Genomic DNA, 26,257 nt, shown 5'->3' with positions numbered 1-26,257 from the left:
TGTTGTTTTTATGTTTTCAAGTTTCCATAGTGTACTACCCCCTTGAGATGATCGGCTGTGATTTATCTAAAATGATTTTTTGCCTATTCCAATGCTTGAGAAATAGAATTTTCGTTGAAGCTTCATGTAGTATTTATATGTAGCTCATAAAACTGTAACTGTAATTACTGTTAAACAATATTTGAGGATGGTTTTCTTTGGGCAAAACTTGAAGAGTCTCGGTACGAATTAGCATGAGATATGAGCATGAGAAAATACCATAGACAACTTTCCACAATATTGTTTCAATACTACAATGCTAAAACAACACTGCTTAAGTATTGCCAATACCAAAATACCAAAAATTATCAAATTTTGGAAGTGAGAAGCTATTTCTCTCAATTTTTGTTGGTATTATTCATTGCTAATTTACTTCTTACATTAGGCTTGTCCAAATCAAATTTCGGTATCAAGATCAAAATGAGGTTTCCTTAGACATTTCCTCTTGCTCGAGAAAGTATTTTTGAAAAAATATGCATAGTATGCTTTTTACAAAATATACACGATGGTTCATATGCATTTTATGCAACGTATGCATTAGTTTTTGAGGGGAGTTTAAATTATGCATTAAACTAATGATATTTAGAACTAAAACTTTTTTGAGTAACCATGAGAAACTAATATTCATTTAATGTAAACGAAAGCAAGGTTACTTGGGTTTTATACTCATATCAATTAAAGTCAATGGAGACCATTTACTCTATGACCTTCTGAACTTTAGAATAATTTGAAGGATCTGTAACATCTGATGTTTATATAAACTCAAAGCTAACATAGCACGCGGGCTCTATGAACTATTTTGGGTAAGTTTTCTTCCTATGCATTGTACCAGTGCTGGATGAAATGGCAGATCAAATAGTCTGAACTTCAGAATGGTTTGGAGGACCTAGAAATCTGATATTTTTATAAATTGAAACACAGTGTAGATTCTTGGGTAGGCTTTTAAGGGGGTATTCTAGTCTAGAAATCTGAAAAAATCGAAATTTTTTTTTTACCATATTTCTGTAGTTTAGGCATTCAAGAATATACTCTAGAAAGGACTTATCGAAAATCCTATTATTTACCTAGTTAGAGCCATCTTAGTGATGTGGTATCTAACCTGTTACGGCCATCACAATGAACTTCAAACGCGTTTCTCTCAGAACTAGTTTTTTTCTAACTGGCGTACACGATATCTCAAGTTCTACTGAACCGATTTATGTCAAATTTATATGAAAATAATCTGCATACATCTCTCTATCGCATGAACCAATAAAAAATTATAACTTTTTAATTTTACTATTTTTAAAAAATCGGTAAACGCAAAAAAAAACGTTTTAAACAGCATTTTTGTTTTCAAACGGCCGCCATTTTGTTAAAACCCATGTTTTTGACTTGTCCGAGGTTCATGCCATAGCGACATCTTTACTGATTCAGAATCTGTTCGATTTTTTTGTTTCAGATAACCAGAAGGACTGGAATCGTGTACGCCATGGCACAACTTTTTTTTGAACACCCTAACTTCACCAGCATGTAACTATTCTAATTATGAATATTTTTTTTCCGTCCTATTTTTGTTTTATTGTTGAAAGATAGATAAACGAATAATGATATAATGGATAGTAAAAATATTCTTTGTTTTATTTTTACGGAGTTCGAAAAAACGTCCGAAATTCGTGTCTCTACACTAGAATACCCCCTTAATAAGACAAAAATTGAGTAATCCTCAGTTTTTGAAGTAGTTTTTTTTAATTTCCAGCATTCGACAGATCTCTTTGTTTTGGCATTTTCAACAAAACACCGTCCAATTGAACGGAATCGATCCAACGTCGAACGATAAATGTCATAAATAGGAAGCTAGAGGGAGAGATAATATTTATCATCGTAAATTTATTTTACATAAGTTGGGTAAAACTAGACCACACATATAAAAAACTGGGTAAAACTGGACGATCTTCCAAAAAACTGGAAGATTTTAGGGTTCAACTGAATGACTGGATCGAAAAAAAAACTGGAAGAAACCGGTTTAAACTGGAAAATTGGCAACGCTGCCTATACCTTTGTTTAGATAAGTTATGATGGCAATGTACAATGCTGTGTAAAGGACATGGCAGTCAATGTCGGACGATTACGTTCACAAGGTATCTTCTAAGTTCAGGAATTGCCTCATCGAGGTGATTGACAAAAATGGAGGACATATTGAATTTTTATTTTAATAAGCCAAATAAAAATGATTTAACTGAAATAACTGAATAGGAATGATTTATGCAGGAAAAAGCATATGAAATTAATAATAACAAAAATTCGCAAATTTTGTTAGCGCACCCTGTATTTAACACACCACATTGCCAATAGTTTTTGAAAATTTTAAGAGTATATTGTAGTGAACATAATGAACACCCTCTAAATCATATCCTTAGCTAAGAGTGAATTCTTGCATCATTTATTCATGGAATTCGAGTGTGTAAAATCACGCCAGTTACCTAGACCATCTACAACATCAAATAGAATTTATAATGGGTTGGGTATCATCTGCATATAAACTGCCGACAGCCGTCGATAGAACATTGAAATTGATTAGATATATCTGAGGAGAGAAAACCGAGGTGCTTGTACATAATTGGAAGCAACATCCCACGGTAACGAAAAACAAACCGGTTATGGATTTTGTGTTATTCAAAATGCTAGCTGCTAGCGCCAACGGCTTTTTCTGATAATCTCATGCATTTTGGAACTAACACAAAAATGTACAAAATCATAATCATAAATCCGAGAAAGAGCTAGTCTTTCCTCGGAACTCTGTTTCCAGCCATTTTCTGCGAAACCCACTTGAGGAACAAAAACGTTGTTGATTCGTCACAGAGCCGAAACCGAAAGAATACTTGCCGGGTTAATCCAATTTTAAGCCACTCGCTCCATAAAGTTAGCATTTATAAGAGTTAAACACAGAATTGTGTGCAATGCAGCGGTGCCATAAGTTTTGCCCTGTGAACTGTAAAAAGAAAATTTTCGACAGCAGAACCGGACCACCTGCTGCTGAAGATCACTGCGTTTCTTTACCTTTATCATAACCGTCGAGTCCAGCGTAACGAAGTCATCATAGTAGAGCAGTTTGCGGCTCTCATGATTATCATTGCTTCTTCTTCGGCCTGCCATATTTCTGTTGTATTATTTTGTTTTTTTTTCTTATCACTTGCCGAGCAACGATTATTTCCTCATTCGCGGCGTCACTTTTCGCCACTGAGAAAACGCGCGTCGCCTAGTCGCGCGATGGTGGCTTTTGCGAAAACATTAAACTCACGTACACACATTTATTCGTACAGCTGACTGGATTCTACGAATTTGTTGAGTCTCGCTTTATCACTGCTGCTGCTGATGGGTGATGGTGATGTATCCGTTACAAAAATAACATGAGGGCTGGTTTTAAACTGATTCGTAAACTGAGGGTACCTATTCAATTTGCTTTCATTCTTATACATTTTTCGGAATGATGGCACTAATTGTACGAAGATATAACTGATCTTAAAACTAATACTGTGTTTTTTTTATTCTTAAGGGGGGACTCTTGTCTGCAAGGTCGGAAAATAATGTATTTTCGTGATTTTTTTCAGGATGTTGCAAATAAATTGAAGTATACGGGTATTTTGCGTATATTTGGTATATTTTATTTATGGCGTATTTTAGGTATATTTGAAGATGTATTTTCCATCTTTGAGTGTACGAATAATGATTATTACACTGTTGACAGTTGGATGCGTAGATGCTGTGTGAAAATTGGTACCTTGCTGGTACCAATTCTGCAGTAACTGGGAGTCGTAGAACAAATTCCAATGAATATTTTGAAACTTGAGGACGAGGACTTGAGGACTTGAGGAAAGCGTTACAAAGGAGTTTTAGAAAATTTGAAGAATGGCCAAAATGGCGACCATTTTTGTTAAAATTGAGTTATTTTTCATGAAAAACCGCAGACTTAGAAACTCATAGTAAAATCGAAAATATGAGATATCAAAAAACGGCTATGTAACGGTTTAGGTAATCCATTTTTACATGCTGATAAAAAATTACGACCAAATCGGTCGAGTATATCCTGAGATATCGATAATACCAGATCAAAAAACATGATTTAGAGAGAAATACGTTTAATAATTTGTACAGAAATGCTATATCTCTTGAAATGACTTCATACTTTTGGCTGTAACTTTCCAACGAATTCAAATATCGAAAAATTCTTTTAGGACATAATTTCTAAGGGCCTAAACATCCCAAAATTGTAAAAAAAACTAAAATTTGATTTTTTCGATTTTCCAGATCGGGGTCCCCTCTTAAAATGAAGATAACGTGACTCTAACGCTGTGATACCTCCATGATACTCTCGAATTTTCTTAATTTCGATACATTCTAAATTTCACCTTCACAAACACACTGTCAATAATTCAGGAACCATTATAGTACGAAATAACCAAACAGCAGGGTTATCACCCTGCTGTATTTTACAGATTTTTCGTCAAATTTCAGATACAGAATCTGTATATACAGAATAACAGATTTACAGCAAAGATACATAATTTACAGATTTTTTTCAAATTTAATTTTAAATATTTAATTCATTACAGTACATACATACATACCACGATTTATAAAAATGTTGAACGCAACGCAACGAGATGACTTTCGTTGTAGGCAGTTGTTAAGCGATTGTCTTGGGCGATTTGAAGAACTAAAACTATTCTTTTCGTTTCATGTGCACTTGAATGCTGACAAGGAAAAGAGTACAAGGGAAAATAAAATCATACATACATGCAGATTCAATCTATTTTGACTCACTTGTTATTTTGTTTCGCGCGATTCTTCCAAAAGAATATTCATTCATTTAATGTTGTTTTCCACTCTTTGTTTTGTTATGTTTTCATTAGTCCCGAATGAAGATGGTCGGGGAGTGTAAAATGATTCATCGTGCAATCTCACGATTGTTTGCTGCATTCTTTTCGCCATGATTATTTCAAGCAGATACAATAGTGATTTGTAATCAGGTGTAGAGAAATGAGCGAATGAACTTTTCCATACTTGGATGCAGCTAGGAAGTTGACCTTCAAATCGATTTGTGACTTATATACTGAGCTCGTGAAACAGATTCCTAAGCGATTTGATTTCAGATATACGGTTATCAAAACTAAGGCCTTGATGAACCCTCAAAATTTCGTTAAGGTTTCAAACCTTAATGATCTTTTTCTTTTTGGATGACACTAACGTTCCCAGTGGAACTTTTGCCTTCTCAACATAGTATTACTTGCGTCATTTTTATTAGTAGTACTAAATTGAGATTTCATTGCCGGATAACACGCCATGAATGTACTCTGGAGTGGCAAGCTCAAGAATACACGTGAGCACAGTGCAAGCAAGTCGGAAGAAATTTCTTTGACGAAAAATCGCCCGGCCCGAACGGGAATCGAACCCGAACCCCCGGCATGATAATGTGGGACGCTAACCACTCGGCCACGGGAGCACTAAAACCTCAATGATACGATGCGAAAATTCCTTCAATTCTTTGAAGCATAGACAATGCTTGGATAACAAATTCAGGCTACTCAAGACGAATCTCATGAGGAAAAAAATGTGTGACTCAGATATAACTGAGTCCCAGCTGTTGGATGTCAAAATGCGTAATAAGAATTTTATGTATCAATTACTAAGGTCGTTTGTAAAGTCTGTTTCAGTTGTAATTAGGTCGCATAAAGTAGGACATTTTTTTTTTTATCCAAAATATATATTTTTATTAAGGCTCATATGGCGTCAGCCTAACCGGGAGTTCAATATTTTGAATTTCCGAACTTTTCGTGTGATCTACCCATCATTTTCTGCATAGTATTGCTGGTAACCGTATTTACTATCTTGTCCCACCACTGTTCCATGTGAGTTAGTTTTTTATGGTTCTGCCACATTTTTTCAGTTTGTCTTTGATAATTGCACAATATCTATCGATGGGACGAAAATCCGGACAATTTGGGTTGGATTGATAGTTTTTTTTCAATGAATCGATTTGTTCTCTTTCTACCACTTCACGATATCCCGGCTGTAATGGCAGCTTTCCAAGTCAGGTCAGAACTTCTCCGGACCTTTGTGTGATCGAATGAATGGCAAAATCCAGTTCTCCTTGTAAACTTTTCCATCCATTATTACCCCAGTGATGAAAATCTTTGTCTTCTCTCCACAACTACAGATCCCATGACAAACCATCAACTCACGGGCAAATTTATCTGCGTAAACCCATTTCAACCTACCAGTACAACCTTACGCTTGGCTTTTTACTAGTTCACATGGAAAAATTTTTGAACAAGATAGCAAATACGGTTACCAGCAATATTGTGCAGAAAATGATGGGCGAAAAGTTCGAAAATTCATTCGAACGGCTGTCTAATATTTCTCATGTACTTTTCCCTTAAAGTTCATTAAAAACCTAAATGATGTCCTTCCATTTTTTGTAGATTATTTCTATGCTGAGAAATGTCCCATAAAATGTACACAAACAGATGGGATAAAACTTAAACAGGCTTTCAGACGCTTGTTGATAGCATTCATCTGCGTCCGTTGAGCAAATAATTTCCAACAAAACAAAGTTCGGAAATCGGTTGGCACTCTATTTTCAAATCGAAGAACTATGTATCGGCACAAGGAGGAGCTTCAAGAATAAAATTGACGTAAAGTTTGAAGGCAAAGTTCAGCAAAACCACGTATAAACATCATACAATTCAGAGGATTTTGAGAAAACCTTTCTATTATTCATTTGTTGTATTGATACGACTTTAACAACCCATAAATAAGAAAAATAAATTCAAAATGAAAATAAACCTTTTATTTTACTTTTTTGATACATTTTTTTTTTTGCTAAAAACACAGATATACAGATTTTTTCTGAAAAAATACAAAATTCAATGTGGTAACGCTGGATAGTCCTTTGAACACAAAATTTGGTTGATCTATGAGAAATCTATTCAAAACAATAAACCCACAGTATCAACGTGATTCATGGTTTCATCTGCTGATTATTTTTCTGCACAACTCCGTTGATCTCGGGAAATTGGAGCGTATTTCAAAAAATAACACTGCAATAAAGCTGTACTGGTCTGAACACTTCTCCAGAGGTACGGTACGTGTACCTATGGAAGAATTTGTTGCTCATATATATATTGATCTTTGACGCAATGACGAGTTTTTAGTAAAAAGATGACATTTTAGACAAAAGTGTTCAACAAAAAATGCTTCTGAAGGTTTCACGAAAGTAACCCTTAATCCCACATTTTGGTTGGCCCAATTGGTGCTCTTCAAATTGTACCGAACAAAACCGGCAACTAAAGTAACAGCGGAATACAATTTGAATACATCATAACCACTATGTAAACAAGCGCAGTTATTCACCGTGCATATCGTTCTATTCAAGGGGAACATGACAATGTGAAAAATATGAAAAATAAGACAACGAATCGAAGCGGGCGGTTATCTACTATCCTTTTCATTCCTGATGCCGCTGCCACATACAACGATTTTCATCAATACAATGGAAGTCTGAAGAGAAGCGAAACATTGCGTTGTAAACCCCACCCCTTTGTGATTCTACAGATAGTCGATTCGGATAAATTTCGCAGTTTCTCTCCGAACCGATCGTTCATTTTCTCAATGCGGAGGAACACACACTGAGGAACGGTAGCATAGCAAAATCACCCATATCATCAGTACTAACAGTACCACCAACATCGTCAGCTGCAGGAAGCGAGGCTTAATTTTCCTAACATCCAGAGGACAACTCTCACTCGCTTTCGCACTCATCGCTTTCGTGTAAACGATCCAGCACACAGTGATGATACAGATGTAAAATTGCCTGTGGCTGCATTCATTTGGTCCAGAAGAGGGCTGCATTACGCGCACAGGGAAAATAATAATTTGATGCATTCTGAAGTGATAAAATAATAAAACAGGAAATAAACAGAAAATGAATTTTGGGGTGTTTCTGTAGTTATTGGTGGTTGGGAAAAAACTGAAGGTGAAAATTCGTTCCACTTAAATTGCTATAGTTGTCGCCAACATTTGGTATTGTTCTGTTACCGTTCTGCAGAAGAAACTTATTCCTTTGGGAATTAAGTTTTTGGGAACGTTGAAGATATTACAACTACGTTGATATTTGATTAGTTATAGAAATTGATAGTGTTGGTGAAGTCCTACGTCTCTTACGACATTACTCGCTCGTCTTTTCTGGTAGAGTAATATATCTATATAAATAAAAATGATTTGATATCCGCTCCACAGGATTTAACTCGAGAACGTAACAACGGATTTGAACAGTCAGTATCAGATTTGATGCGTATTTGCGTATGCGTACAACAGAATTGTCCTATGTAGCGTAGTTTTTGAATCAGAGCCAGTTTAAAGCAAAGAGAGCCCAAAACAGGGATAGAAGAATTTTTTTTCATCAAATCCTCCTCTACCTCCCGAAAGAATATGGAATTTTTATGCGAGAAAGGTATTTTATCACTTAAAGCGGAAAATATTAGGCTGTCAAAAAAGTCCTGCGGTATTTTTTTTTAATTTTCATTTGTTCATAAAATTAGTTACAATCATCTGTTTTAAGTCAAATATGCGCCGTTTTGTTCGATGACTTGTTCCCAACGAGATGCCAACTTCATAATACTCCTGTTATAGAAGCTCGCTTCCTTATTGGCAAAAAACTCGGATAGCCAATTTTCACAGGCCTCTTTTGTGAACAACTTCTGACTACCTAGCTCGTTCGCCATGGACAAAAACAGGTGGTAGTCACTTGGTGCAAGGTCCGGACTATACGGTGGATGCAAAAGAACCTCCCATCCGAGCTCCCGGAGCTTCTGGCGCGTCACCAAAGAAGTGTGTGGCCTGGCGTTGTCCTGATGGAAGACAATGCGGCCTCTGTTTATCAAAGATGGCCTCTTCTTCATGAGTGCTACCTTCAAGCGGTCCAGTTGTTGGCAGTACAGGTCCGAATTTAGCGTTTGGCCATAGGGAAGCAGCTCACAATAGATTATTCCTTGACAATCCCACCAAACACACAGCAGAACCTTCCTGGCCGTTAATGAGGGCTTGGTCACCGTCTGAGCCGCTTCAGCGGGCTTCGACCACGACCGTTTGCGCTTCACGTTGTCGTAAGTGACCCACTTTTCATCGCCAGTCACCATCCGCTTCAGAAACGGGTCGATTTTGTTGCGATTCAGCAGCGATTCACATGCGTCGATACGGTCAAAGATGTTTTTTTGCGTCAACGTGTGTGGCACCCATACATCGAGCTTCTTTGTGAATCCAAGCTTCTTCAAATGGTTAATAACGGTTTGATGACTTATCCCCAGCTCTTGGCCAATGCTACGGCTGCTACTATGCCGGTCTTTCTCGGCTAATTCAGCGATTTTGTCGCAATTTTCGACGACAGGCCTTCCGGAGCGTGGCGCATCTTCGACGACCTCTACACCAGAACGAAAACGTTGAAACCATCGTTGTGCGGTGGAAATGGAAATTGTATCGGGTCCATAAACTGCACAAATTTTATTGGCAGCTTGAGATGCATTTTTGCCTTTGTCATAGTAGTACTGTAAAATATGTCGGATTTTCTCTTTATTTTGCTCCATATTTGCGACACTATAACTCACGAACGACTTAACCAAACAAAACACTGTCAAGGACTAGCGCGCAAAAATACCTTTCCAACAAGCTATAGTATGACTCGATACAATGAATACAACTAGAACTACGCGCTTACAACGACACCTCGCGAAAATACCGCAGGACTTTTTTGACAGCCTAATATATGAATAACAAATGAAAAAAAAATTTTTTTTTGACTTGATTATATAGAGCAGTGCGGGGCAAAAGTCCGCATTGGCATTTTTTGAGTAAACGAACATAAAAATCGACAACAGTGTATTCGTTTGATACATTATAACACAAGTAGCTCACACATATAAACAAGATACATTTCATGAAAGTGGCAAAAAGTTATGAGGTAAAGAGTTTTGCGATGTTTTGATCTATTTTTTTCAATGTTGGGGATGACGATTTATTTACCTAAAATAACTGGAATATTCGAAACTACACAGTCAAGGAAACCTTCATTCTATAGTGATAGTGCGTATTCGTTTTCGTGAAAAGAGCTTTTAAAAATTCGATTAGTTCAAAAATGCTTGTGGGGCAAAAGTGCGCAGAGGCTGTGGGCAAAAGTTCGCACCAGCGTTCTGCTCTAAAAAAAAAAATATAGTGTTTTCAATCAAATTTTTAACGGGACCCACAGGAAGAAAACTTATTTGAAAAAATGCACTCCAGAAATGCTCAAATGGCTCAAATGAGGTTTCGTGAGGGAGTCTCGAAGCGTCGGATAGCGGCATACCTCTGAATCAGTATTTCTGAATCAGCTCTGAGGAAGAGGCTCATATCAGTAACTGATTTATGATTTGAATCTTTTGACGTAGGATTACGTCTTTCGGGAACATATTGGGGCACAAATTGAAAATCGAAAATCGAGCTCATCGTGAAAATTGTCCAATTTCAAACGCTTATTGCTCAGTCAATTCATGATGGATCGATGAAATTTTTGCCTCAATCGATTCCGGCACTATATAACAATTTTTTATATTGAATAATGTAATATATATCATTAAACTTACTACCAAACAATTGAAAAATCTCAACCTCTATCCTAACGGAAATACCCACTTCTGATTAGTCGAAATTGACAACACATGCGGCGGTTCCTTAACAGAGACATCAAAACCAAGCTGCCTGGGGGAAATCAGCATTGCAAATACATGAAAGTAGGGGGAGCTTTTGCTCCCGCCGGAATGTGTTCTCTAACAGAGACATCAAAACCAAACTGCCTGATGGAAATCGGCATTTCAAATACATGAAAGTCGGGGGCATTTTCATATTGCTAGTAAGGAGAGTGATACGATTAATTCTAGCAAATAAAATTTAAATTTGGAACTATAATGTTGGTTGCTTCGTGAAATTCCATATCAATGTCCGATTGTGCATTGTGAAAAATTTAGCTCAAGTGTAAGTGTAAAATTGTATACGATAGCCGTTGTGTTAATTCTTCCCCGCACAACATCGAGTCTCACTCGTGGTGTACTTATCATGTTTCTTTGTTTCAAATAAATCTTTTGAAGGTAACTATGTATTTATAAACTTGATCTATATGAATAAAAATTATTTGGTGTCCATTCCTCACGATTTAACTCAAGAACGGAGCAACGGCAGCAACGGGTTTAAATAGTCATTATCAGGATTGATGCGTCTTAGTCTGCATCAGATTTATATGTCAAAAAATAAATTATATACCGCGAGTATAGATGATGTACATAAAAATAATTTCTGTGGGAAGTGTTCGAAACGATTTATATTTATATTTATTTTTATATCAATATATCACTTGTGGGTGGGACGATGTTCGCCGGCTCAGCTTGTTTGTTAATAAAAAGAATTCTGTTTCAGATGTTGTACATTTTCAGATAACTTATATTGTCAGTCTACTCCCTACCAAAAATTTCCACGTGGTATGTTCGACCATAACAACCACCCATTCTCACCCATAAAACAGCATACAGCACCCCCCTGCTCGCCACTAGACGGTCCGTACGGTGCGCACTTTTGCCCCCACTATGGAGCAATATTTCTCGATTTTTCGTACTCGATTCATATCAGGAGATTTCTAACAAACTAGCCAGCGAAAGCGAACCTAAATTTGATTAAGATATCCCTTGAACTGTTACTTTATCGAGCTTTGGGCCCGGAAGCTGCCTAAAATCTATCTTCAGTTGAGTTTCGTCGTCCATGACTGAATACTCTTGATATTTCGTAAGAACCTTGCTGTACAGTTCCCGAGCATGCCCTTTCAGGCTGCTAGATTCTGGTTTGGCGTCTGATTTAGTTGTTTGCTGGCACGAAAAGAATACTTTTCACATGCAGATTTTTTGAACAGCATTTTGTTAAAAATTGTATTTTTTAGCATTAGAAATCGCTGCTGCCGGTCGCATATTTCACTATAACACGCACTTTTATCTTTTCTAACGATAGTTATTCATTTGAGGAGGTAGTGACTAGTTGAAGTGACTAGTTAGGACTAGTTAGGTGACTAGTTAAAACATAATGCACATTTCGAAAACTTCACTCTACTTAATCAAAAGTTTGATTGGTTTGATTGTTCTCCAATCATTCACGAACTGATTTCTAGAATGGTATATACACCACAGTCAATCTGACATATATGCCATAGAAACTAACAAGCTTGTACAACTATATGATAGAATAATGAAAAATACTTTGAATATTAATCATAAGTTCTGTTACATTAACCACGGATGATTCAAATCGGTAACATTCCACATCTTCCGCGAAATTTGATGTATCATGGGTATCGTACCTATCACAGCACATCACTTTAGTATCGTATACACACCAGTATTCTCTTTTATGGATATTTTTTTCACAGAACTATAACGAAAGCACTTTTTATTTGCATACTCTCGTCTGAAACTATCCTTAAAAGTGCACGTTTAACTCGGTTTGCCTTATTCGTGTTCCCACGACACTCACAGTTTTCACGTTTTGATCAGCGAACCAAACAAAAAATCACTTTCAGAGTTGGAATTCATACCATTCACTCTTACACACTGTATTCAACCTTTCAATTTGTTTGCACGAAACCCTCAAACAAAACAGTCTTTTGGACTTTCATCAATGACCGTACGTCAACAAACCAAGAAAGAAAAAAAACAGAACCACACCCGGCATCGACGACGAGTGCCAAAAAAATATGAAACACCCTACACTCTCGTGACATTCAACATGGCACACAGTCACTACGTCAGTGGCTCTGGAGTGTGTTACAGCAGCATTGAAACCTCAGCACCCGGCATCCACAAACATGACTCATTTCCCTTCACCGGAACATTATTACTTCGGCACTGTGTCGTGCCTTGGCTTGGCTTCGATCAAGTGGAATCAATTAAATTGTAGTATTACTAAGACCGATTAGCAATTGGCACGGTGTACACAACACTTGCCGTTCGCCGCACGGTCACGCTGTTTTTCCGCCACGAGATTATCTTGTCGCATCCGTCGGGAATCGAGCGCGCCAACTAGAACAACAACAACACGACGACGATGATAAGGTAATTTATTCCCCGGACCTTGTGCACAAGCATCGACGACCGGATCGATACTAAACCCGACCCGGTGCAAAGGATTAGGCCACGATCCAATCTCGCTCCAATAGAATCGATTCTATCAAAATTCGCGCCGAATACGCTGCCCGAATTCACCTCCTCCACATGGCAACAACATTCATTCAAGGAATGTAGGGTAAAGTGAGTCACGAGTGACACTAGACCGGTGTTCGCTGAGGGCTGTTCGAAGTGATTCTCAACTATAGTTAGTACTACCCTTGAAACGGGGATGAATTAGATGCTACTGCTGCTGCGGCTGCTGTTAAAAATGCAGAGCAAGGAGATCTTCCAAGTTCCACCGACTAACGGACGATCGTGTATGTGTTTGTGTGTGCATACATGAGACAGCACAAGAGAACGAGAGAGTAGCGGATTTTCTGTTATGTTCGTAAATATTATTAATTGGACTTGTGGCAAAAGCATGCGGTGAAAGGCAATGTTAGCTTCGAAGAATTGGGTTTGAAAAAAAAGATAGTTCAAAACATGTAGTAGAATAGTTCTTTGTTGCAAATAGAATGGTGTTCATAACATTGTATTGGATTGTAAAATTTGGTTTGTATACATTCCTTCGACTTGACATATGTATAATTTTTTTTCATTTGACATTCAACTTCAAAAGTATGTTAGTGTTATTTTGTAAAAAAACGAAGTAACTTGGTTGTTCAGCGTAAATGTCGAGTTCCGTTTCGAATAAAGTAAACTTGCGACATTCGCTACTTTTGTTTTTTTTTCATTTGGAGAGAGAAGCGATCGGAATGAAAAAATGTTCATTCGCCTCTAATAACAAATGCAGTAACCAGGTGCGATTTTTATATACCACTGCGAATCAGGCGTGCGTGAATCTCGCTCGTACGGAATGCAAGTGTAGCTTTCGTTCTACGGACACTGTGCAGAGGGGAAATTTGCAACTAAAGCTCCACCCGGGTTCAAAATTATTGGGTATAATTGAGCCATTCGTGATTTCAAATATGTACACAGTGTTTCGCTCTAACTAGCGAGCAGTCAGCATACTTTCCTAATGTTGATATAGTACACATTGGTTTCGCTCGATACAAAGCCCAATAGCCGAACGAGTCGGAGTGTCGATGATGTTCTGAATAGTGGATTCTGTATGACCGGAAGTGGGATTTTTTGAAAATTAGATATTTGTTCCCGAAAATACAGGTCATTATCATATTTTTTGAGTCAGTTCAATTTAAATACTCTTTTTTGAGTTATATAAAATCATTTTAAAATATTGATTTTTGTTTATCCTATTTGTTTTATTTATTTAGGCTTTTTAGTGGCAACAGAGCCGGGTTTAATCGTGTACATGTTACATGTTTTTATGGTTTCAATAAATTGAACATTATACAGTAGTAGCCATTTAGGCGTAAGAGTATTCTTTCTGTTCTTCCATTGTTCAGCAGACCGGACAGCGGAGAAAGTTGATATTGATCATTGTTGGGTTAATCATAGCACAACAGTTCGATGTTTCTTGCAGAGCAGAGCAATAATATGAATGAATCATTCGACCGAAGATCGATCTTCTTCACCGATGATTGTTACGTGGATGTAGTTATTCAATAACAACACAAAGATGGTCAACTGAGGGCCCTGAGTTTTGAACTCACGATCGATCGCTTAGAGTAAATGAACGCGCAACCAATGTGGCTATGAAGACCCCCAAAAATATTGATTTAAAAAAAACATAATTTCAAAGAAATTGATTCAAAATATACAGAACACTTCTTGTTGTATAAAGTCATACTGATAGCAAAATAAACATAACAAATTCAATTCATGATCATGAAGACGGTTTTACAATGAGCCGTCTTCATGTCCCTTTCGAATGCCTTTGATTTTCTTTTACGCTCAGTCCCTCCATGTAGTCCATCGGAGTCACCTCGGGGGTGTTCTCTGTGGCATGTTTCCTCTTCGCAACAGTGCGTTTCCGAGAAAACTGAGCCACAACATTGGTTGTCTGGTTACTATTCCAACTCGTAAGAAATCAACTGAGTGTGAATGAATATATTTAGCGTCTATTTATATCGTTTGGATGTGTTGAAAATATCGTTCTCCACAATGCTTAAAAATGGAAACGAAAATGCTGTTCAAAAAAAGATATTTTTTTATGCAATTTGATGAGTGATTCGATGAGAACCACTGACGAAAGGAACATACAGATGATTATTGATCGTGTCATATGAACAAGTTTTCAATTTAATTGAATAACTCCTTCAAAAATTTCACTCTGCTTTCATTAGTACGTTTGATCAATTTCACCCCAGTGATAAAAAATTACCCCAGGATGACGGTACCTTGCTCAAGTAAGGCACCGTTCATCATGCATTTCTAACCGAATTTGTATTCGTTGTCGGCAATACGTACAACATATTGAAAGATTCTTCGTCGCTAAACTTTAAAATTATGAAAACCAATAAGTGCATTGTAATTCTAACCTTGAGTAAACCGCGAGTAATCGGTTGTATATTATTAACATAGTTAACATAGCTCCCCTAAACTAGTAAACGAAGCTCAATGCCGTCAACGCGGATTGCGTCTTGAAACAAAAACATTTGACGTTTGAGATGTTGGCACCAAAAACATGGCGGGTGCCGTACAGCTGGAGAAATCTCCAAAAGTACGGGACTAAGTTAGGAGAAGTTCTAAATGGCCGTCTAAAGGTTTAACGCGAAAAAATTGTTGTCAAGATAAGTTCATTTTGTTAACGTCATGACTATCCTGCACTCTCGAAACGAAAATTCCGGTCTATTCGCTCGAGTGTTAACAAAACTATTGAAATTTCCGAAATTCACGGTGTGTGACGTTCTAGAACGGTTCGGAGATTTTCTGATCATCGTCCGGAAGCCCGGAAGAAACATTGCCGGTTTGCTGCCAGTGAATCTTAAAAGACATGCGAAAGTAGTGGGTCTTTTCATGCGGAACCCTAAGCTTAGGCTGACCAAACGTACCGTTTTTATCGCGACAGTACCATTTTTTCGACCATTTTCCATCGTCCCGTCTTTTTATCAATTTGTATTGTATTTTGAGTGCGAAGAAAAAATACTCGTGAAAGTGCGTAAAGAGTAAGAGTAGTCACCGAGATGACCTGTGCTTTGCTTTGGTTTAAAGTTCCATCTATGCAAAATCATATAAACTCAATAATTGAATGGACCAGATCATGCCAGTCACAAAAGGCATCAGGATTATGAGAGACTCACGTTTTTATGAGTTATAAACAGGCGGGGTTAATTGCAATATCTCTTCTCTCCAAAGTGTCCGTACGGACGAACGCTGCATTTGCATTTCGAGTGAGCGATTTACGCATACCTACTTCACAGTGGCAGATAAAAATTGTACCTTATATACACACTCGTGCCTCGGTATAGAAAGCACGGGTAGGTAGACACAAAAATGCACAGAACAAATGCATGGGAATATAGGTATGCTTCCATTTTTTGTTAATTTAAACCAGTTGTACTCCGTGAAGCTATCGCAGGTGCTTCCACATGAAAACCCTCTTTGGAATATTTTATTTTAATTGAATTTCACTAGGCATATAGAGATAGCAAAAATACCTTGTTCACTATGTCATATGTCGTATGTCATAGAGCTGTTTCCAACTGTTCACGCAAACAGGATTTGTTTTTTTTTTCGTCGATAACATTAAACAAGTAATTAACAGGATTAATTGGATAATTTTCAATAATATTTTTCAAAAGAATATCATCGAAGAAATGGCTTCTCCGACACAGAAGTGTAGAGTTTGCGAAAAATACATTTTTATTAATTGAAAAAGTGAGTGCTCCGTTATTGAAATGTATTGTCACTCGATTCGAGCGAGCTTTTGGTGACGTTTAGAGGATCATTGTGATTAACCGCTTTTGCTTCAGCAAGACAACACCTCTCTCCATGTTTCACGACAAATCGAAAGTTCTTTCACTGAGAAGGACATCACCGTGCTCGACTGATGTACCTATAGCCCGGATTGCAACCTGATCTAGATTCGACACCAGTTCAAGGCAGCAAATTTTCTTAAAGCATGCATAGGCGAGTTTTGGGAGTAAATCTCTGCCAAGAATCCCTGTCCCTGTCCTGAAAAACCTGTCACCATAATGCCTAGGAGAGGATACAAAGCCATTAACCCTTTCAATACGCCCTGTTCCGTTAAGTATGCACATCGCGCTGATGTGATCGGTGTGCAGTATGACTTTCATGTCGTCTAAAGACGACGCTCGTACACACAGGTCGTCACGCGGATGTCGTCTATGGACGACGCTAGTAGAGAAAGGGTTAAGAATAACGAAGGAGCTACAAAGTTATATCCAAATGGCTGACTCGACAAATTTGAACTATGTATTACTACTTTGACTTGAACTACGTGGGATTGGATGCATCGGTCTATTTTTAATTTGTTAATTCTAAATTGAGTTTATTGCTTTGAATAAAAATTAGTGATCACAACCAAATTTCAAATCGTTTGGTAGGAGAACCTATGGAGCAGTGTAAAGTGTGGTGTATCTAATCTAGCGCAGTAAGATATGAGTAAAAAGATACATACAGGGATAAAAAAAATCAATTCTACATGAAGCGAACTTCTAGATTATGTCTCAAAAATTGTATTGTATATTCCGGAAGACAGTCACTCATGTTCCAATGTCACCTGTCATTTCAAGAATCAATCGTTCCGCGTCAAGTTGACTTATTCCACCAACGTGTCACTTTACCGCACAGTTTCGTATTGACGAATTGACTTAGTCGCGATTCTCACTATTTGCTATTGTTCCTTTATTTATTTCACACAAACAACGGCAGCCATCGTGCCCCATTAACAATTATGCGAACAAGAAGCAGCAAACAATAAAAAAAACAACAACCACTGTTCAAACTGACTGCCAATGACGTTTGCTGGAGTAACTACCAGCGGAAATGGATTACGGCGAGAATACAGATAAATACAGGAACGGTTGATGATAAACATTGCGTGTTTTTGTTTATATTTCCGCGCGATAGGAACGCGGCGTTCACCTTCCGAAATGGGCAGGTCATTGATGCAGACTGCTGCTGCTATTCATAGAAATTACCAAACAGCATCTCTTTCTACTTTGCGTATCGGTTGAACTGATCCAACCCTGATCATTCGCAGCATATTTCAATGTTCATTAGGCGAAAATACGTACACACTGCCCGGTTGTGTTGCCTAGCTGAGGCAGCATGCGTTGTAGATTTTTTACGCTTCCCGAGGAATGTAAATATTTATCCGCAAAATAACCTGTAAACACGGCGCGAAATAGGTTGGATTTTGACAATTTATTAGCTTTCAAAACCTCGTTTCTTCGGCATTTTCTAAACTCACGAACTGTTCAAGGCATGCGTCGAGCGTCGACTTAAACAGAAAAAACAAACCCACGTCGATCATAACCTCGGCATAACTAACAACCGAAACCAACGGCGTAGAGATTTTCCAATACTCATTATTCAGTTCGCTTATCGGTTGTTATCAGGCGGTGAAAATCGAAAGACAAATCAAAATAACCCACACACTCTCTCTTCGCTCTGACAACTGCTGAATACAGATACAGATGCACATGGTTGAAGTTTTGTGATAATGGTTCAATAATCGATCATCTGAACATGGATGATGTGTGCGTGCGTACGTACTTACGTGCATGCGGGGGTAATACAGACAAAACTTAGAAATTGAACACCAGGTTACACGCTAGTTCTTCCAAACTCGATAGCGCGAGGTAAAGATGATTGGAACTTGTGAAGCGTGCCGTTTCCGTCGGAGCGGATCATTTTAATTGCCCAACAGCGTTTGTTTTTTTAGGTTTTTTTGTTTGTTTGATCCGTTGCCAATATGTAAGTGAGAGGTGATTGCTTCACTCACAAACCATTTTTCCTACTGCTGTGCGAATTGATGGGTGGCGGCCATGCGGGGATTAACATTCGTGAAACATTTTGTTGATGTACAGATTAACGGTTTTTGTTATTTGTTCAATAGATACTGGTGAGCTAAGATGGTCATTTTCCCGGATTTGTGAGGACGCTTGTTTGGGCACCGCGTTTCGCTGTGATTTTTGCAGACAACAGCAGGGTAAGCCGACCCCAATCCCTGCGAGACAGGGTCATACCCGAAAAAAATCAAAACAGTGGTCTCTATACGAACGAAACCTTCAAACGAAGAACGCTCCAGGAAGCTTTACGTGAACGAGTGTCTGAAACTATTGAAGGCGAGTAGTAGTTTATGCCAAAATGGCGTTCTGCAGCGAACAAATTTCTATAAATAGTAGATTTTTACAACTACAGTTATTTTCTAGCTGAATGAAAAAAAGTACTCATTTTTGACGGAATATATTTTACAGACCAAAAAGTTTGCTGCTGAATAGCATTTGAGCTACTCTGGTGTTCGAAAAGTCTGGAAAAGGTTCGAATAATACGGTACAGTTGCAGAGAAATAATGCCTCACCGATAGTGGTTCGTTATTGACGGCACGGAATTATTGACACAAATGTGCAGAACAATTGTGGGAAATGGAAATGTTTCCAATTTTCACCAATTCACCCCTTTTTTTATTTTTTTTATTCGTTTTGACTTAACGTCTTTACAACATGGCCTGATTTACAATACTTCTCTAATTAACAGAACAACCGATTTTATGATCTTTTTGTACAGGGAACATTTCGCACGATTACTAAATCTGTTTGACCTCAAGTGTTTGTAGAGACCATAGTAGGCACGACTACCATTGATAACGCGTCTCCGGATCTCGTGGCTGGTATCATTGTCAGACGTTACCATTGAGCCAAGATAGACAAATAGGTCCACTACCTCGCCGTCGATCACCAATCGGTCCCACCGGGCTCGGATCCGGAAGCCAGCATGTATTTGGTTTTAGTCGAAATAATTCTAAGTCCAACTCTATCTGCTCCGTACTTGAGTCTGGTGTAATTTTCAGCTACCAAGAATCGAATGAATCCGATAATCTACATCGTATTCGCACTGTATTCTATCCATCGTAGCCTTAATCGATAGCGATAGACGATGAAGGATAATTTTCGATAGCACTTTGTATGCGGCATTCAGGAAGGTAATTACACGAATGTTCTGGTTTTTCCCTTTTCTTGAAGATAGGGCACATAACCGCATCTTTCCACTGTTTTCCAAATTCTGACAATCAGTCGATCCAGACAATTAACCTTTTTTTCAGGGCCCATCTTGATATGTTTCGCTCCGATGCCATCTTTTCCAGTTGATTTGTTGTTCTTCAACTGTTTGATGATGGTCTTAACTTCACCTGTTGTTGAGGGGAGTATATCTTCATTATTTCAGCCCTGTGTCGGTCACGTGTCGTTGAGCCCCGTATCGGTCCGTTGGGACTGACGTTGACGTGAAAAAAAGGAACATACAAATGGAATCTACATGCGATTCTACATGAAAAACTATATATAACGTTTTATCCTAGGAATTCTCGAGATTTTTACAATTTTTCATAGTGTAAAGAATGTTAGTGAAATTTCTGTACGATGTCGGAAGCTTAATCGTAATGTCCAGCAGCGGTATTTTCTAATATTTCACAAAAATGCTTTTAATTTTATTAAATTGGTTAAATCTCAAGAACGGTTAGTCCTAGAATAAAACGTTATAAATTTACGTTTTTCATTTAGAATCACATGTAGATTCCATTTTTTATGTTACTTTTCTTAAATAATTAGGATTTCACAAAGTATTGAAATTTCGAAAATATTCAAAAATTCAAAAATTTGGTGAATTTACCACGACACCACTGTACGTTGAATCTTGTTAATTGGAAGGGCTTTTCAATGAAAATATACAAAATAATATCGGAGGGGGTGTTTTGAGATAAAAAAAATCAATTTTTGAGTACGATTTTTTAACAGTACGTTCAAATGTTATTTTTTCTGAATGGTTCATTTATTTTCTAACAACTTTGTCAAACATCATATTTTAATCAGACATCTGGATTTTGAGTTACGATTTTCTGAAAGAAAGATCAATGATTTTGAATAAAAAACAGTAATTAAAATTGGTCATATTATAATGAAAATTGTGATTTTAAGTAGTTTCCATCATAATTACCAAGTTTCCAAACAATCGGAGAGGGTTGGGTCAGCGGTCGGCTGATTTGGGGTACAATTGCTCACTAAACTTACTAACATTTTATATATACCCATTTATACTGATGGTGGTGAAATGAACGCTTTTCAAATAATCGTAATATTTTGAGGCTTATTTTAATTAATATAGAATTTACCATAGATAACGCCACACAAAATAAGTATCAGGTAATAATTATAAAACATTCATTTTTTGGGCTTTAGAAAATTTATTCGTTGTCACACTTTTTACAAATGAGGGATCTCTACCGTGAACATTTTCCACGAACATATTTTTCACTTGTAGAACAAATGTTCCTTTTTTATTTTTTTTTCGCAATACCCTAATTTGACTGAAGTTTTCTCTATACTTTCCATTTCTTGCTTCTGTAGTTATCGGTATTCAGTGGAATGTTCCGAATGAATTGAAAATTTTTGTCACCAGATTTCCGAAAAACGATTTCTGTTCTTTGATCGTCAGAAGAATACAGAACCGCATTTATTATTCCATATGTATGGAATGTTTGAATTTCTATTTCGATATTTGTTATTGACATTAACCCTCTTAAACTCAAATTTTTAATTAACGTATAAAAACAATAGTAGATCATATTTTTGATGAGAAAATCGGAAAACATAACGGCAATTTTTTAAAGTCACGGATTTTTTATTTATACCACAAAACCAGTAATCCACCTTAACACATTGCAGACCGCTCACGAGATTCCTCGTGTTTCGCTTTCTGTCTGTTACGAATAGATAACGAATAGATCCGGGTTCAGTTTTTTAGTGATAACCTTTTTTTGTTCTTCAATTTCCTGTTCATTGTAGTATTCACCATCGCTTCCGAAGTTGAAGTCGTCTTCAGGATCTACTTCGTCATGTTCCCATACCGTGCTGGAAAACACAAAAAAGACTCAATTTCTGCAAAACAGCTGTATTCGATGTTAATTTTCAGTAGGTTACACTTCAGCAGGAGTCGGATTTTTTTCGCTCAAATGTCCAACACCGCCCTAAGGTGGGTTGATGTCGAACGTAAAATACTAATCAAAATAAACTTACCGAACAATTTTTCCACCAATGAAATGTTCAAAAAGTGTGTTTGTTTTTCGTTTGGAGTGCGCGACCAAATCGAAATAGTTTTTTTCCTCTTTAACCTCGAATTTCGACATAAAATACTACTAGCAGAAACCAGCCAATATAAAACCAATGTGTTTGTATGATAGATGAAAGTATTTTGAAGACGTGCTAGTGTGGGTGAAAATAATGTCTGAATAATTAAAAAAAATTATATATAGGTTGTGGAGGGTTGAAATCTTTATTTTTGAGCCATGTATACAACTACGTTCGAGCTTCACATGTTATGCTATATCAACCTAACCTTCTACAAGCTTGTGCTTAATCCTACGTTTTGATTGATCAAAATTGTGCACCTCAAATTGTACCGACCTAAAAAAAGCAATTATAGTAGCAGCAAGGTATAATTTGAACAAATCGATAATATTGTGAATACAATCGTAACTTACCATCGTAGAACTGTATCAAAGGAAAATGATGCAACACTATGAATATTGGGTTCGCTCTGGTCAACCTTAGTTTCTATTTCCTTCGGAATATGCGCAAACAAGTTCAGTGTATTATTTTCGTTGATGCGCAGGATCAAAGTAGAAGAGCCATATTAACTAGGCGAGTATAAAAATAGTTTCGTCTACAATTTAGGGAAATCTGAGCCTGAGAGCCAAAAAACATAGGTTTTTGACAATACATATGTCATTTGAGGTTTAGTAATGTGTTTGAATCTTTTGTGGTGTGTTTATAGCATGTATTTCAACAAATTTGAAATTAAAAATATTGTTCTATTGCGTATAAAAGCTCTCTAAAAAAGTGGCGCAACATTTATATCGGTAACTATGTACCCGATTTAGCTGAAGTTTACCTAGAATACCTAAACATGTTTTTTTTTCCAACGCGTAGCGTCATGGTTTTTCAAAATTTAAAAAAAAATGCCAAAATGGCGACCGTGTGATTACTTCTACAAATTTTGTGAGAAAAATCACCTAAAATGCTCATAAAAATTAGAAAAACAATTTTACAACTTGTAGCCAAATTTCAGCTAAATTGGTCGTTTAGTTCCTGAAATGAATGTTCTGTCAGGTAAAGAAACAACAACAAAAAATGCTTACTCAAATAATTGTGTATGCAGACTGAATTTTAACGAGTGACATCAAAACAAAGAAAAAAGCACCAGACGCATTACATTATCATAAGCATCAAGTACCTAATAATAATAATAATTGAAACATTTGCCTGAAAATATGAACAACTGTCGTATACTTGGAAAATTCATCTCGGTCTTGAAGATATTCTCACCTGAATTTGTCAGGGATCCTCAGATATATGGTTGATATAATGATTTTAGAAACAATTGGTAACCGAAAGAATTAGTCTCGTAAGTTCAACATAATTCAGTTCCTAAAATCATTTTTCTATGTACTATGTTCTGCCAAAAACGAACGAACGAACGAATTTGCAATTATTTGGACCAAAGACATTATTTTACAATCGAAAAATTCTGTCGCCACATACACCATCGCTAACCGATAAGAGGTTTCCAGTCACTAAACCCAGAAAATCTCTCCCCGTCGCCATTATGACCATTTGCATCAAACAACAGCACAGCGCAATAAAGACAATTACAGAACCATGCAAAGGCAAACAACGCTAGTTTTACAAGCGTTTGAGAAGTAAAAGATGGAAACGAACAGAAAAGTATACATAAAACAACGAATTCTTATCAGAACTGTCTCTGCGCGGCCTGTTCCGATTGGTCATAGAACTCGGTCCACATGGCACTTCGGGCGTTGCATTTACGGCTGAGATACACATCTACAACACAACACAAATAATGTGTACACGCTCATCAACCGACCAAAAAGCATTATATAGACAAATAAAAATTAAATACATTGTTGGAAGCGTCAAATTGCTGTGTACAATGTAAAAAAATGGAACAACATGTCATGATGGCTTCCCTGAAACCAAATGTACAAATTCATCCGATACAAAAGTACGCCGAGCCAAAGGGGCAATAATATCACAACACACGACTCCCCCGATGTTGACATTGTTTGAGGTGTGAGAATAACCGCTACTTGCAGTTCATCGGATAGATGCCGGACGCACTGGGAGCCCTATCCACATACTCATTCTAGCAACACACCGCGATTTCATAAGTGGCAGCTAGTTATGGTGATGGGATGAATGGGTGCAGCCTTCCGTCACCATTCCCCACATAATCAATGTATATGAGTGTTATATGTGTGTGTGCCTGTGTGTCATGTGGACATAAAGATGAAAATCCTCTTCGCGAATGTGTAAAGATAAAAAAATCAACGGTAGAAAAGTAATCAGCACGATTGGGGCCAAGCCCTTGAATGCCGTCCGTTGCGATTGATTCACGTGTAGTGCGCAATCGATAGGCTCCACGGGCCGAAGGGATGGTGGCTTTGTGGAATAGGGAGGGGGTCTTGTTCGTGTTCTACTGCTGCCGATATGTGTTCATACTTTAGTGATAAAGGTCAAGATCGGCTGACGTATTCTGTCATCCATGCGTGTTTGAGTCTGTTTACAGGGTTCGTTACTACGTGGTCTTCCTTGAAGGGTTTCTTCCATTCATTTGTTTGCTTTCTGCTGTCAATAATGCTTGGGTTTGTGTCAACTCGTAAACATGGTTACAAAACAAATATGAAGCTCACGTGGCCAAGTAGCTATCGAACATATAGTCGTGTGTGCTTCGAGTTCGATTCCTGTTTAAGTTATTTCCAATTTGCAAAAGTACAAGCGTATCCTCACACTCGTCACTCGAAAACACTAATCGTAGGATTTAATAGTGGAAATCCTACGAAAAACGAAAAGTAGCGCGTCTAACGAACAGTGATTGGATATGAGTCGGGAGAAGGTGCGAAAAAAGTCCCGACTCAAGTCCAGACTTTTGAACCACGGTTTGAGGCTAACCTTAGGGATAATTGAGTGGAGCCACCGGCCCAATTCATCTTCGTTCCATTTGCGTTGTCAGTTAGCGATGGTATTCTTTACGGACTAAAGAATAAAATTCATTGAAGGCGATTTGACGCTGATAAATGTCGCCTTCTATCGCACCCACCTTTGCTAATGAGTCAGCCCTCTCATTACCCGGAATTGAGCAATGTGACAAACAAAGGTAATAACATAACAGCGTCTGGATAAAGCACTCAAAAGATGATGAACGTCTTGTTATAAAATGTTTTTGGAAAACAAGCTACCGCGGGATATTTTCAAAAAGCTGAAAGTGCTCGGAGGAAAAAAAAAATGTTCATCTTTCGCATCATAAACGGCTTAAGGAGACAGATTAAAGAAAAATTAAACTAAAACTTGAACTTGAGCGTCAGAATCCAACATGCGGTAAAAATAGTCAAGCAGCGGATTCATCGAAATTCTAAATTCTAAATAAATGAATCAGCTATCCATGCAACGTATCTTGAGGAATAACCATGAACTTACAGCTTACAGAAAAAAGGCGTTCACGGTCTTACTGACAAGCTGAAGGTAGCAAAGATGTGGTAACCTAATCTGACACGCGGGATATGTGATTCTATTCATAGATTAGAAAATATGTTCGGTACGAAATTAATATGGGACTGATCACGAACGTCACTTCACGGTGAGAACTAAATGATTTGTATGCAAGGTTATATACGCTTCATTTCGTTTTCACCGTGAAGTGACGTTCGTGATCAGGCCATATAACTAGCATAGCTTTCAGAGAGCCTCCCCCGGGGTAATCTAGCCATTCATAAATTTTAAAATGTCTCCCGGTTTCCATTTTTTTCCATGCTCTTCCAAAAATTGAAAATACCGCTCTTTTTCGAT

General features: G+C 37.5%; 1 protein-coding gene across 6 annotated transcripts in view; it reads right to left on the bottom strand.

Annotated features, from left to right (window-relative positions):
- The window catches only part of LOC129780142 (unconventional myosin-IXa-like), a 170,626-nt gene that overhangs the window by 98,744 nt on the left and 45,625 nt on the right, over nt 1–26,257 (bottom strand). For 2 of the 6 annotated variants that reach the window (XM_055788124.1, XM_055788125.1), the window contains exon 1: nt 3,079–3,389. The exons of 1 other annotated variant lie outside the window; for it this stretch is intronic. In XM_055788124.1, coding sequence (XP_055644099.1) covers nt 3,079–3,174 — 96 coding nt within the window. In that variant the 5' untranslated portion in view covers nt 3,175–3,389. Of the gene's footprint in view, nt 1–3,078; nt 3,394–26,257 lie in introns of those variants that run through there. 3 more of the 6 variants (XM_055788126.1, XM_055788127.1, XM_055788122.1) reach the window with 2 other exon arrangements.

This window comes from Toxorhynchites rutilus, chromosome 3 (genome assembly GCF_029784135.1).
Source record: "Toxorhynchites rutilus septentrionalis strain SRP chromosome 3, ASM2978413v1, whole genome shotgun sequence".
NCBI lineage: Eukaryota > Metazoa > Arthropoda > Insecta > Diptera > Culicidae > Toxorhynchites > Toxorhynchites rutilus.
The sequence above is the reverse complement of the archived record's forward strand: the minus strand, read 5'-3'. Positions and strand labels throughout refer to the sequence as shown.